At 36.2% G+C, this 14,618-nt stretch overlaps 1 protein-coding gene across 1 annotated transcript in view; it reads right to left on the minus strand.

The window, feature by feature from the left end:
- The window catches only part of LY75 (lymphocyte antigen 75), a gene marked incomplete at its 5' end in the record, with an annotated part of 94,334 nt that overhangs the window by 37,631 nt on the left and 42,085 nt on the right, over window positions 1-14,618 (minus strand). The window contains 8 exons of the mRNA XM_084240402.1: window positions 4,724-4,884; window positions 4,997-5,102; window positions 7,306-7,445; window positions 8,008-8,087; window positions 8,350-8,420; window positions 9,014-9,189; window positions 9,577-9,612; window positions 13,195-13,309. Coding sequence (XP_084096528.1) covers window positions 4,724-4,884; window positions 4,997-5,102; window positions 7,306-7,445; window positions 8,008-8,087; window positions 8,350-8,420; window positions 9,014-9,189; window positions 9,577-9,612; window positions 13,195-13,309 — 885 coding nt within the window. The remainder of the gene's footprint in view (window positions 1-4,723; window positions 4,885-4,996; window positions 5,103-7,305; window positions 7,446-8,007; window positions 8,088-8,349; window positions 8,421-9,013; window positions 9,190-9,576; window positions 9,613-13,194; window positions 13,310-14,618) is intronic.

Here is a 14,618-nt window from a genome sequence, read left to right on the forward strand (position 1 = left end):
AATGAGAAAAGCCATATGACAATTTCAATAGACACTGGAAACAAGTTTTAGAAAGTTTAGTACTTATTCTTAAATAAAAATTTTAAAAATGTTTGTTATAGTATGATGTATCTTAAAATGGCAAAATCATGTATAACAATGCAGGAAAGCAGACAGTCCCATTAGAGTCCTGATCAAGTCTAGGATAGTGGCTATTTCACCTAGTATTTTCCACCTTTCTGCAAGTCCCTGCATATGTAGTGAAGCACGAACTGCTATTTGTAGATTATGATAATCTAATAAGGATACACATGAAAATCTGCTGAAAGGGTCTAAGAAGTAATAAGAGCTTTTAGCAAGATGGATGCCTGTGAAATAAATATATAAAAATGCCAAACAATAACTTTCCTAATATACAAAGAAAAAATCAAGAAAAACCTGCCATTACCAATGGTAATAAGAGACAGAAACCCTAGAAACATGTCACAGAGTGGTCTACAGGAAGACTTGAATAAATGGAGACATATATACCACATATATGTTCTTAAACTGGAAAATTAAAAAAGATGTCAATTCACTTTAAGTGTCAAATCCACATAGAAGGTTTATATTTAATTGTTGTGGTTGGAAATTTACTAAATTATTTTAAATTTTGCCTAGAAAAGTGGACAAGAATAAAAATATTTTTAAAAAGGCATACAATAAAGCATAACTCACACTATTTTTTAAAACATTGTGAAATTATACTATTTAGGCCAGTATGGCAATTATATAGGGGCATATCTCATACACACAATATATATATGATAAAGGAGGTATCCTAGGGTCCTCCCCGCTGGCACAGCAGTTAAGCGCTGGGTTGCGAAGCTGCCCGCAGCCTCTGCAGCGCCAGTTCAATCCCCGGTCACCGCGCGAGGGTCCCACATGGCGCGCAGACCTCTCCTGCTGCCCGCTGCTCCTCTCAGCAGTGTACTTCGTCAATCTGCCTGTTCTACTCTCCACTCTGGCTCTGGTGAATTCTTTCACCCTCCCACGCCTCTGACTGTACCCAGTGCCTGTATAAATAAATAAATAAATCTTTAAAAAAAAGGAGGTATCCTATATTGCTTTTAACAAATGGAAATACATGCAATAATGATGCCATGCAATTGGCAAATCGGGGGGGGGAAAGGACTGAATAGTCATTACAACATAAATCATATGCCATGGATGGGCCATGTCAGGGGAAAAAAAGGTAACCTATATAAACAAAATGAAGAAAATATAGGCATACATTTAACGTTTACATTGATAGACTTTCTAACTTAAAGCAGAGGATGAAAAAAGAAAATAAACAGATTTGAATATATACCCCCAAGATGAAAACTTATTTCTGTAACATTTTTGGTATCCAGAGTCAACTGGAAAAAAAAAAAAAACAACCTTGGGGAAATATTTGCAGCAAACATAAGAAACACAGGGTCAGCACATTTAATATTTACAGTCATAAAGTCAATAAGAAATACATAAAATCTTTGGTAGATAAACTGGCAAAGAATCAGAATATTCACATCTGTGGAAATACAAATTGTTATATAACTTATAGAAGTTTGTTTTCATTAGATATCAGAGAACTATAAATGAAAAGATGAAATCATTTAAACTACAAAACTAGTGAGAATTTTTAAAAGATGATGCTCATTTGAGGTGATTTAGTAGAAAAGCTAAGAACACTGGCTCTGCAGGCTCTTGGATCTGATTTAAATGTGGATTCTGTACACAAAAGCTTCATAATTGCTGGCAAGTTACACGACTCTTATATCTGCATTTCTAGGGTAGGGAGGAGTAACAGACCCATTTTATTTATTTATTTATTTGTTTGTTTATTTATTTATTATTTTTTTAAAGATCTATTTTTATTTATTTATACATGCACTGGGGTACAGTCAGAAGCACGGGAGGGTGAGAGAATTCAGCAGAGCCAGAGCAGAAAGCAGAGCAGGCAGAAGGACCAAAGTACTCTGCTAAGGGGAGCAGCAGGCGGCAGGAGAGGTCTGCGTGCCATGTGGGACCCTCCTCCGGTGGCCGGGGAGCAGCCGGGGATCGAACCGGCGCTGCAGAGTATGCGGGCAGCTTCGCAACCCAGCGCTCAACCGCTGTGCCACCGGGGAGGCCCTCCATTTTAGATCTATTGTGCAGATTAAATGAAATATGCATGTGATATGTTAGCAGAGCTCCTGACACATTAACTGCTCATAAATGTTAGAAATTATTAATATGCTGGTATGGATAAAAGGGACATCACAATATATTGCTGACAAAAGTATAAACTCACAAAGCCTTTTGAAAGGCAATTTGGTAACCAGAGCTTTATAACTATTTTTATCCTCTGATCTGGCTATATAACTTCCATTGTCTTTTAAGGAGTTAAACTAAAATATAAGCAAAGGTCACACACAAAGATGTTCATTGCATCACTAGCTAGGATTGTGTAAAACTGGAAAGAACCTAAATGCCCAGCATGATTAAGTAAAGGATGGGGGTCTCTATCAAGAAATACTGTGCAGGTCCTCTTGGTGGTGCAGGGGTTAAGATGCAATCTATGAAGCTGTCTGCAGCCACTGAAGCTCAAGTTCACTCCCTGGCCAGGGAGCTACCCACATGGTGCAGCAGACCTCTCCTGACTCGCATGCTGCTCCCCTTAACAGTGTATTCCAGTTAGTCTGCCCGTTCTGTTCCCCCACTCTGTCTCTTGTGAATCTTCTCGCTCCCTGCACATCTAGCCTGTACCCCAGTTCTTGTATACATAAATAAATAAATCTTAAAAAAAGAAATACTGTGCAGACACTGTAGAATTAGGCTAGCAGAGGGGGAAAGAAGTGGGTAGCTAACAAAGTGGGGAGAAAGCACAATGGAATATGGTTGAGGACTATGGCTGCTTTGGTGGTGGGTATGATGTGTAACATATCTGAAGGATGTGATCGTATACCTGTAAACCATATTCAGTGTTGCAAACCAATGTTACCTCAATGACAAATGATACAATTAAAAAATGCCTACCATGAACAGCTTTTAATGGTATAAGAAACTATTTATGATACAATGCTAAGTCAGAAAAATAGAATATACAATCTTCTTTATTCTTTATTCTTTAAGAATAAAGAATGTATGGAATGTATGGAAAAGTCCTTGAAGAAAAGAAAAAAATACTAAAACACCCATTGTGATTTCCTAGGTCAGCATTAAAATATGGTTTGAGGTTCATTTAAAAGGTCATGAAATTATTTCAAAGGATCTCGACTTACATTTCTGATAATAAAATAGTATCAGATAAAGAGACTAGTGTACACTAGATTAGAATACACTAGAGTAGAGTAGAAAAGAAAGACAGTATCAGTGTCTATAAGCTTTAGGGATAGATATTGTTTCCTTAAATATATACATATTGTATCTATGTACTGGATGGTGATTTAAATGTATTTCTCACTATGGGTCACAGATGAAAGTTTAAAAGCTACCAGCCTAACTATAACTGGGCTCAGGAAAAATAAGGTATTTTTCTATATCATGTTTACTTTTATATAACTTCCAAATTTTTCTATTACCAAACATTACTTTGATATTCATTTTGTACATAATTATATACAATTCAAAATTCCCTTTGCCACCAATATAAACCTTAAGCAAAGTAACATTGCATCAAGAATTGAGTGCTGTCTAGGACATATTTTGTGATTTGACCTTAATGTTAATTTTTTAATCTTTGCCCTGTGTGAAAAAGGTGGTTTGTATTCAGCAAATAGGGAGGACAGAAGTAGAGGGCAACAATGTTATGGTATAGGATAACTATTATTAATATAATGCTGTCTCCCCTTCTATAGTTTTACATTTAGTTCTTAGGAAAAAATGATCACTAATTATCAATTTTGTATTCTTTCCTTAGGAGACTGAGGCTGACAGTCCCAAATCTCAAAATGTTAAATAAAGCATTTATATTTGCATTCATTTGCAAAATATAAATTCACTATGGTGGTCTTACATCATTACTAAACAGTGCTAAGGAATCTGATGTGATAATGAAAAATTAGAGAATCTACCTCAAGACTGTGGAAGGTCCTTTTGTTCTTATTTTTTTTTAAGATTTATTTATTTATGATTACAAGAAGTGGAGCACAGGCCAGCGGTGTGGGAGGTGAGAGGATTCACCAGAGACAGAGTGGGGAGCAGAACAAGCAGATAGATGGAAGTACACTGCTGAGGGGAGCAGTGGGCGAGTCGGGAGAGGTCTGCTGTGTCATGTGGGTTGCTCCCTGGCCGGGGATGGAACTCGTGCTGCAGAGGCTGTGGACAGCTCTGCAGCGCTGTGCCCAACCCCTTGCGCCACCGGGGAGGCCAAGATCCTTTTGTTCTTATAACAGTTTTATTGTGTAAAAATTCATGTATGGTCCAACCCACCCATTTAAAGCATACATTCTATAGGGTTTAGAATATTCACATAGCTGTGCAACTATCTCCCCCAATCAATTTTAGAACGTTTTCACCACTCCAAAAAGAAACCCCATGCTCTTTAGCTATCGCCTTCTATCTTTCCAACCTCCCTCTTCTCTGGCAACCACTAGTCTACTTTTTACCTTTAAATTTGACTATTCTGGATGTTTCATACAAAAGGACTCATTATAGGCTCTTGTTCTTAATCCAATAATTTATAAAAGACTCAGGGATTTCACAGAGCTATATAGATTATATTGACTTAGAAAAAACTTACATTTGTTGGCATTCCTAGCCCCCGACCAACCAATAATGGGTGGAAGTTACTATATGTCAGCTCTCTGTGATCTACCCATTTGTTTATTCTTTCAAAGGCACTCCAGCGCAAACCAATCCATATAGTAGTATCCACATCCGGAAGTAAGTATGTAATAAAATCTGTCAGAAAGAAATATTTTCAAAAAAAGCATTTGACTTGTTCAAATTAAAGACATACTAAAAATATCAATGAATAATACTTGTTTATCTATCAAGATAATCTTTTACCTACCTTGTTCTCTCTGATTCAGCACTGAAGGAAGGGTGCCACCATAGGAGATACAAACTTCACCTGCTTGAGCAAATGTGAGAGACCGGGGTTCAATCTTTAGGAAACACTGCAAACAAAAACCACAAATAAAGCATAAGTTTCCAACATGGGAAAGTTACACCTTTTAGAGGGCTGCTAATTTTTTGGTCTGTGAAATATGGAAATTTACAAAGTAGTACTATAAGAATACTTTCACACTCTTCATTTAAACAACTGTAGAATGTTGTCCAGATTATTTTTTAAATCTCCCACTGACTCAATATTAAAGGAGCCTACATTATCTCACTTAATTTTCAAAGCAAATGGAGATAGTTATACACTGGAAAATTCAGTAATTTTTTTTAAAGATTTATTTATTTATTTATTTATACAAGCACTGGGTACAGTCAGAAGCGCGGGAGGGTGAGGGAATTCACTAGAGCCAGAGTGGGGAACAGAACAGGCAGACTGACGAAATACACTGCTGAGGGGAGCAGCGGGCAGGGCAGGAGAGGTCTGCGTGCCATGTGGGACCCTCGCCGGTGGTCGGGGATCGAACTGGCGCAGCAGAGGCTGCAGGCAGCTTCACAGCCTAGCGCTCAACCGCTGTGCCACCAGGGGAGGCCCGAAAGTTCAGTAATTTTATCCATAAATGAAATAGCCATACAGTGGTATGGTCAGCATTTAGACTTTGTTTCATTTGATTTTGAAGTCTGTACTCTTAATCATCACCTTCTTAAATAAAAAAAACCCCTCATTTTTAAAGAAAACATCCCTCTTTCTCTTGGCAGAATATTTTAATTCAAATTTATATCAACTAGGAAAATTAATTTACTTTGCAATATCTTCGAAGGAAAAAAAGAGTGTCTTAACCTTAATAAGTAAAAATATACCCTGAATATTTTAACTTGACCACAGATGTTTTCAGCTGTCAGACACATCTCTTCCTTTTTCTTTCTGACATTCTGATCACATTAGTTTATTTTTTTTTAGTGTTCCCCTAAATTTTAGTGTGGTAAAATATACATAAATTTAATTTTAGTGTGGTAAAATATACATAAATTTAGCATCTTAACCATTTTTTAAGTGTACAGTTTAGAGATATTAAATACATTCACAACATTGCACTACCATCACCATCATGGTACTACCATCACTACCATCAATGGTACTACCATTGCACTACCATCACCAACATTGCACTACCATCACTACCATCACTATCCATCCCTAGAACTCTTCATCTTATAAAACTGAAACTCTATACCTACTAAACAATAATTCTCCACTTCTGCCTCCCCCAGCCATGGCAACCACCATTACATTTTCTACATGTATAATTATGATCTCTGTGACTAATCTAAGTTCCTCATATTGGAATCATATAGACCTTCTTATGACTGATTTATTCACTTAGCATAATGTTTTCAAGGCTCATCCATGTGGTAACATGGATCATATTAATTTAGATTAGTATGTACCACATTGAGTTCCTTGAAACATTTTACAAATTTTTTTTCAGTCTCCTTACAGACTGGAAGGACAAAGAAATAAATGCCATGGGGTAGCTTCTAGAAAAGAATGTAGAGAGAAGACCCTGAACCTGAACGTGGAAGCCTTATATTAAGAATGGCAAAATTGAAAGATAAAAAGAGCCAATTATTGAAAAATGCAACTTGGAGTTTCTACACTAATCCTAGTCTGATTACCAGCAAACTTCTTTTATGCAAGAGAATAAATGTTTTAAACACAGGGTAGCAATCCCTCTTTAGCAGCCAAATGCATTTCCTAAGAGATACACATACTAAAGAGGCAGATACAAAGTGCAGCAATTTTTTACTTACTCATAATCCCCCTTTGGAAGCAAGATTAATGTTTAACATTTTGTTAGCGTATTTGTAGTTCCCATAAAGTAGTTAGGAAATGTGGTCTAATTTGATTGGTAGATGTTGCATGGCTGTATTCCTTAAGGGGAAATATGTATGAGCCAGAAATTAAGTGAGTATACCACATGCCATACACATAGCTCTGACTATTAATGTATTCCTACCTACTGATAGATCAACTTAAGTGTGAGTAGCAACAGGGAAGGAACACAATGCTCTGAAAGATCTGTAGGTATGACTAGGAGAGTTAACTTGGTTTCTGGCAATGTAGAGGATCAGATGCCATACGGAAATGTACAGAAGTAACCTTAGTGAAGTTATCTGATGTATTGCCGTTCTGACACAGGCCATACAACCATCATGAAAGCAATCATCATTTGCACATTAGAGCAACTGTCTTTTTACCTTATTCTGAAAAGGAATCCAATTTCCAGAGCATTGTACTTTGGTTGCAGAATCTGGACTGTATTTCTCTAATGAAGATACATTGTATTTTTCACATATGAAGGGCAACTTGGTACTACAGTCAGCTGGTCTATTTAAATCTGAGAAATGAAAAACAGGATTACTATGGTGAGACTTTTCCAATGAGGCCATTATGAAAATCTGTGGTAAAGAAACGAAGTCAATCTATCTCAAGTGGTTAAAATATATTCCCTTTTATTTTGAGTCATTTTTGTCTTCAATTTCATTCATATAAATAGGTTATATCTATAACATTGCTATGAAAACACACACATTTGGAATAATGACCACAGTTCCTAATGGCAACAGAGTTGAATGAAGGTTAATGAGGGGGAAAGCGAGCTAAACTATATTTTGAACTACTGTCTATTTATCTTTGTAAATCTTTCCATGTGCTTATTAATTATGAAAATGGTAAGTTTATTTCTATGCAACCACCTGGGGATAAAAGAAGTAAAAATATTCACAGTGAAAAGCACCGTTATTTGCATTTGGAATTTGAGCAATTGTCATTAGCAATGCATTAGAATAAAATGAAGCTACCAAACATGTAATCAAAAAGAAATCAAGAGTAAGCTATTAATTAAATTTAAAGTTCACATGTTACATAATCAACATTAAAGTATTTGGAATTAACTTTACCGATAAACCAGGACTTGGCAGACATATACATGCATTCCTCTCCAAATGTGATAGGAAAGTGATGCCTATAGTATCGTGAGCTGAAAGAGAATGAGATTTGACAACTCATAGTTACATGCTCCACTCTATTTTCTACTGTAATTTTAATTCTAAATTTAGCATTAGGTCATTTTATACCATTTTTTTCTTAATGCTAACATGCAAGACGATTTGACTACTATAGGCAGTTTATGGGTTAATGTTTAAGACTAATTATAAATAGTAATCCATTTAGTAAAAGGGGATTTAGGACTGCTTCATTTAAATGCTAGCTTTACAAAAAGCATCAGTGATGTTACATACTAGAAAGGATGATGATCTATTATTGGCTGCTCTGTGGTTCTCAACCACCACCTCTGTTCATCACCAGAAATCTGAAAAACAAACCAAATACCCAGTCTTACATGTGCTGAGCTTTCCAAGAGAGTTTTGATTTAAACACTCTTTCATAATAGAACCACTAAAATATCTATACATTTCATTTTTTGGTCTTTATGCAAACCAGGTCCTTTTATCAAAAAAGTAGAAAGAAAACTGTATATTTATAGGTTCTATTCTGCATACAGAAGATATGGTTGCTGTAATTATGAGCATAGTAACTAGACACATAGTGTCCAATGTAAATTTAAAAAGACAAATTATTTTTTCTCCAAAATGTGATTTTGTAAGGCTATTAATAGAAATAAACTCAAGTTTAATTATAAGCTAACTTTTAGAAAAATATGTGATAAGGAATTAGAATAATTTATATTATTTATTGATCCTCATTTTATAAATATACATCTACAATTAATCTTGAATGCTTTAAAAGAGTAAGCAATTATATTTAACTTTTCCAATATGAATCATTGAATTGAAATGTTAGGGCAACTCTTAATTTAGAGTTAATGTTTGTAAATTTTGGGAAGATATTTGAAGTAGAATAAATATAAAAATAAAAGTGTTTAAAAATATAGATTCAAATTACATTTGCTATTTTGGCTTTGATGGCTTTTAGTCCTGAAAGAGATGTTATAGTAGCCAGAAAACTGTGATTGCTAGCACAATATAGGACAGCTTCTTCATAGTTTAAGTGAGGATCAGCAACAAACCAATATTCACTCCCTTCTACTATAACTGGAGGTCCATGGATTCCAGCACGCTCTAAAGAAGAAGAAGAGTATCAGAGTTATGTCTGCACAAACTAAACCACACCCTCAAAGCACGGATTAATGTTCAGAGCTATTTACAAGTAATAATGCATTTGGATTACTGGTTCTCTCTAGCTAAGACAGGGCTGCCTGGAAGCAACCAAGGATTTCTAAGCCAGTGAGTGACTCTGCCACCTCCTGTGCATAGAGAAGAGAAGGACAAATCCAGCCACAGCCCCAACCCAAACCAGCCAATCACCTTTCCTGCCTGGATATATTTCATCTTACTTGAGATGTGATAGAGGAAGCTGGCACTAAGATCCAGTCTTAAAAAATTAAATACATTCTTAAAAAGGTAAAAGCAACTTTGGCTAAAATTTTAGTTTTTGTTTTAACTCACCTGGATTGTACCAGTCTGGTGTTTTGAGAGTACGGCCTGTATGAGGAAGAAAGCAAGTAACTTAAGCTTAGTGTCCAATTACAGATCACTGCATACTTTGAGTGGAATATTCAGTGCAATTCAAAAGAGCTTGCTATACTGCTGAGGTTTGTCCATTTCTGGCCAAATATATTTTTTCATGTTATGATTGTTTCAGTTTGAATTTTGTAGGATCTGAACTTGTTTAGTGGCAATCAAAAAGGCAGTCTATTAAGCATTAGTAAAGCATCACTTAGTTTTCTACTAGGTATCCAGTAAGTCATTAGTAAATGGCACTGTATACAACACATAGAAGCACTAGGGTACATGCACCAAGATAATCATTATGGTAGGATTAGGATTGGGATGTATTGGGATTATGTATTATCTTTATGTATTGGGATTTGAATAGTTATTCTGTAAACCTGGATTGGTCAAGTTTATTGGACACTAGGAAAACTTTGGAAATAATGTACAACCATCGAAGATTAAACCTTTTGAGAAGGTGAGAAATCAAACTGGTAGGAAAATAATAGAAATCACCCAGGAGTCCTAGATAGAAACACACATTACAAAGAATTACTGGTTTTGAAGTTGGGTGTGTCCATGTCTGACACAGACAAGGTAACAACATATGCCACTGTGTTACCTTGGACCAGTTGCTCAACTCCTTGACCCTCAACTTTCTACTTTATAAAAATGAGAGTCAGGGCCTCCCTGAAGGCTCTGGGCTTAAGCCTCAGCACTGTCATGCTATTGCCACTGCAGCCTGAGTGGCCTGAGTTCCATCTCTAGCCAGAGAACTACGCACATGGCACAGCAGACCTCTCCTGTCTCTCCTGCTGCTCTCTTTAGGAGTATATTTCAGTAGATCTGCCTGTTCTGCTCCCCACTCTATCTCTGGTTAATCATCTCATGCCCCACACCTCTGACTTAGACCCCAGTTCTTGCATGCATGAGTAAATAAAATAAATCTTTAAAAAAAATGAGACTCAAGTGCCCAACTCATAAAGACAGTGTGACAATTACAGAAGATTGCCCTTAGGAGCACCCTGCACATTCCCAGGCAACAATCAGTTCCCCCCCAGATACTAGTTGCTTTCTATTCCCTTTTCATACTGGCTTTAGGGCATTCTGGTTTCAAGTTGAAGATTTAATTAATCTTAAAAATCACAGTAAAAGAGCTGTTCTTAATTTTGCTGTCATTTCAGGGCAGGATGCGTAAGAAAACCCTCCTCAGAGGCCTATCTATGTATCCAGCATCTTTGTGTTCTCTCTTTGAACCAGTTCTCTACTTATTAGACAATATCCATGTTTCAAATCTGTTAAAAATATAGTTTCTTGTTTGCAAATGATGGAAGTTTAGAGTAGAAAATTTAGGACAGAAGCTCCATAAGACAGAAACTAGAGGTGGGGGTAGACATGATTAAAGACTCATTAAACCTGCTATGGAAGATCTGTAGGCAAAGGCTAGAAGTGGGGATAAGATGAACTGTCTGTCATTACAGAAAACACCAGTCCTTACAGATTGACCCAATCAGAACTTAGAAGTGATTGTTTCAGCAAGAATAAAATTCCATAAAGGAATGAATTCCTCCAAAGAACACTACATAAAGATAACCCTTGCTCTGGGAAAATGCAGGTCTTGTCCCAAGACTGCCCACCTGTGTCTGTTCAAATACCTCTTTCCCTTTCTCGTTGTCCTAATAAACCTGCCCTTTTAAAATGCAGCTTTTGCCTATTCATGTCTATCCAAACATCTTTTTCCTTAGTAAATCTGCTGTGTGTCGCTGAGCAGGAAACTCTGCCTGATCCCTTTCTCAGAGGAAAACCAAGGACCTCATTCATTATATCCCCAAATCTGAACTCCATTATAATCTTGTCAAAGACTTCCTATTTGAGTATTGGGGGAAGCTATGTATAATCATTAAATTTCTTTAAATTAGTGAGAAAAGCAGAATGTAAGTTTTTTTTTTTTTTACCCAAGAATATGAATTGTATAAAGGGCATAGAGAAATACTATGTTAAAAAGGTTGTGTTTGGGTCATGTTATTATAGGTATTTTTTTAAAAACATTTTTATGAGTCTTATTTTTGATACTGTTTCTACAATTAAAAAAATAAACATCAAAAATATCCATAATAGATATGGGCTACTTAAAGTTTTAGGTTATCAAAATATCCCTTTGAGACCTTTTAAAGAAGCAATTAATTAAAACCGGTTGGATCAGGTAATAAAAAAGGGAAAAGCCTGAGAAAGGCATAGTGTTTCAAGTGACTGAAGAGAAAATTTTCCTTAAAAAAACAAATACACATTAATACAGATTGATCTAGCTGACTTTGACTGTTCTAATAATCAAGAAAATATAGAAAACACATTGAACTTGGAAACTCAGGACTGCAAAAGGGGAGTTAGTGAAACATTTAATTCCCGAACCAAGCAATAGGTTGATTGCTTCAAATGACTGCAAATAAACTGAGCCAAGTTGTTTCTTTAGCTTTTAAATTTGTTTCTGCTTGGGGGCTTCCCTGGTGGTGCAAGGGGTTAGGACACAACCAACCTATGAAGCAGTTTGCAGCCACTGTAACTCAAGTTTCACTCTCTGGCAGGGAGCAAACCACATGGTGCAGCAGACCTCTCCTGACTCGCCCGCTGCTCCCCTCAGCAGTATATTCCAGTCAGTCTTCCTGTTCTGCCCCCCACTCTGTCTCTGGTGAATCCTCTCATCCCTCCCTCTTCTGGCCTGTACCCTAGCTCTTGTGTGCATAAATAAATAAATCTTTAAAAAAAATAAATTTCTTTCTGCATGAGGAGAAGGTGAGCATAATTATTTCAAAGATTTGTTTATTTGGTTTATAGATTGATACTTGCTAAGTTAGTTAATTTTCTTCTATTTAAAATTTAAAAATATATATAAGGAAGAAAACCACAAAACCACATGCTCTTTGTAATACTTCCTGTGGTTACTGGTTTGTCATTTCTAAGGTTGACTTGGGCCCAACTCACCACTCAAACAGGGGTGGAGGCGGATAGCACTACCATAGTAGGCATATACTGTGGGAAGCAATGACTCTATGGCATCGAGCAGCCAAAGAGTAATCGGAGTGTCACCATTCATACTTCCAACCAGAGATATTGTCCGAATTATTATATATTAGCAGTTTTGGAGTTCATTGAAAAATTCTTTCTAAATTTCACAGTGATGGACAAATTTTGATTTCTTGACTCTTGCCACATTTTTTCCCCAATTAATCTTCATTTTGTTTTTCACTTCCCATGAAAATTAAAACTGAAATGATTTCTTTTGCTATATCTCTCATTTTAACTGAAATAACCTTCCTTTCCAAGATTTAACCTCCCTAAGTTAGCCTTAAATTTTATCTACTATGTAAATTCTTTCATGAAAGAGGAAGGCACCAACAAATTCTAACAGGCAAGTCTTCTACTGGGGCAAGGAGTCAGGCAGGATGGAACTTAATACAGTTACTGCATCTTCATAGACTTTTAAAATTATAGACTACAATGCTCTCTTAGGTATTTTTGTCTCAGTATTCATGATGCTCACACAAGAAATCTACGAAAGGAATAATTACCGCTTACCTTTTGGAATCTGGCACACCCATTCAAGTTTTATATCACAAGCAAAAGGCCTTACATAAATATATTCTCTGTCATCATAGTAATACCACCTTCTTCGCCATGGCCTCTGAATGGCCTAAAGAAGGAAGAGGATTGCATAATATTTTGAAGGAGATGTAGCACTTATAAAACATCAAACTGTAAATTCTATAGTGCGATATCTATTTTAGCTATAGTACCTAAAATATTTGTTTAATGAATGAACATATGAACAAATGTAGTATTCAAACAGTAAGAGCCTTCAAAGGGGCAGAAAAGGATATATATAAGATCATGTTTATGTCCATGTTTATGTTATGCCCAAAGTGCAAATTAATGTTTTTTTTCTGTTTTTGTTGATATAAAATTATAGTCTCTTGCACCTTTAAATGTGGGATGAAACAAACTAGAAATGAACAGGTAGTTCAGTTGTTTCCAAACATCAGGCAATCATTAAAGCAGATCTGTGAAAAAGAGACATGGAAGTCTGGCCTAAGGGGCCCAGGTTCCTTCTTTGCTGTTGCTCTGCATTGCTAGGATGTTTCCCTCTTCTCCATGGTACAAGGTGACTCCTTACAAATTCCAGTTAGCAAGTAGGGGAGAAATGAAAAGGGTGCATATGACCCGTGAGGCACAACTATCACCTTTTGGACCGTTTTTTTTGTCAAGGCCGAATTCCTGGTGGGTATTGTGGCAGGTGAGGTAGAATTCTTCCAGAACACTGCCCTGGCTGGCCTCATTCCTGATGTAGGCTGTTATCGGTCTTTCTATTATTCTATTTTGTGGTAGATTTTCAAATCTCTTTATGCATGGGATTCTATTTACATAGAAGATAGTTTATTACATAACTGTTCTGGAAAGTTCACAAGCTCCTCTGAAGTTTTCACCTTTTCATATGTTAAATTGGGAATTGTATAAAAATGCATGAGATGATGTAGTCAATTATTAGAACAGTTATTTCTCAGTTCTTTTTTTATATTTTATTTTATATAATTCTTACATCATTTTTCATTTTTGTACAATGTATGCATTTTCATTTTGGTTAAATTCCCTGTACAATACCTACCTCCCTTATTTTGGCCCTAATCCCTCCTCTCCTTCCCCGTCCCCCTCTCCACAACCTGTTAGTGTGTCTCTGGCTTATGGTTGCTTGTTGATTTTCATTTTTACTTTATTATAATTAGTCTTTTTCCTGGTTCCTTATTTAGGTTTCCGAAATTCTCAGTTCTTTGTATCAACCTTCCCTGAAGCATTTCTGGTCACTCACCATCTTGAATCTCTTTCTTGGGTTTCCATAGTGAAGATATTATCTAGCTAGCATCTCCTTCCTCATTTTCTTACATTTGATGTGTTAATGTCCCCAAATCCACTTCTTGGCCCTTTTTTTCTTTAATATACATTTTCCC

The sequence above is a fragment of the Talpa europaea genome (assembly GCF_964194135.1).
Source record: "Talpa europaea genome assembly, chromosome: 1".
In the NCBI taxonomy this organism is placed as follows: domain Eukaryota; kingdom Metazoa; phylum Chordata; class Mammalia; order Eulipotyphla; family Talpidae; genus Talpa; species Talpa europaea.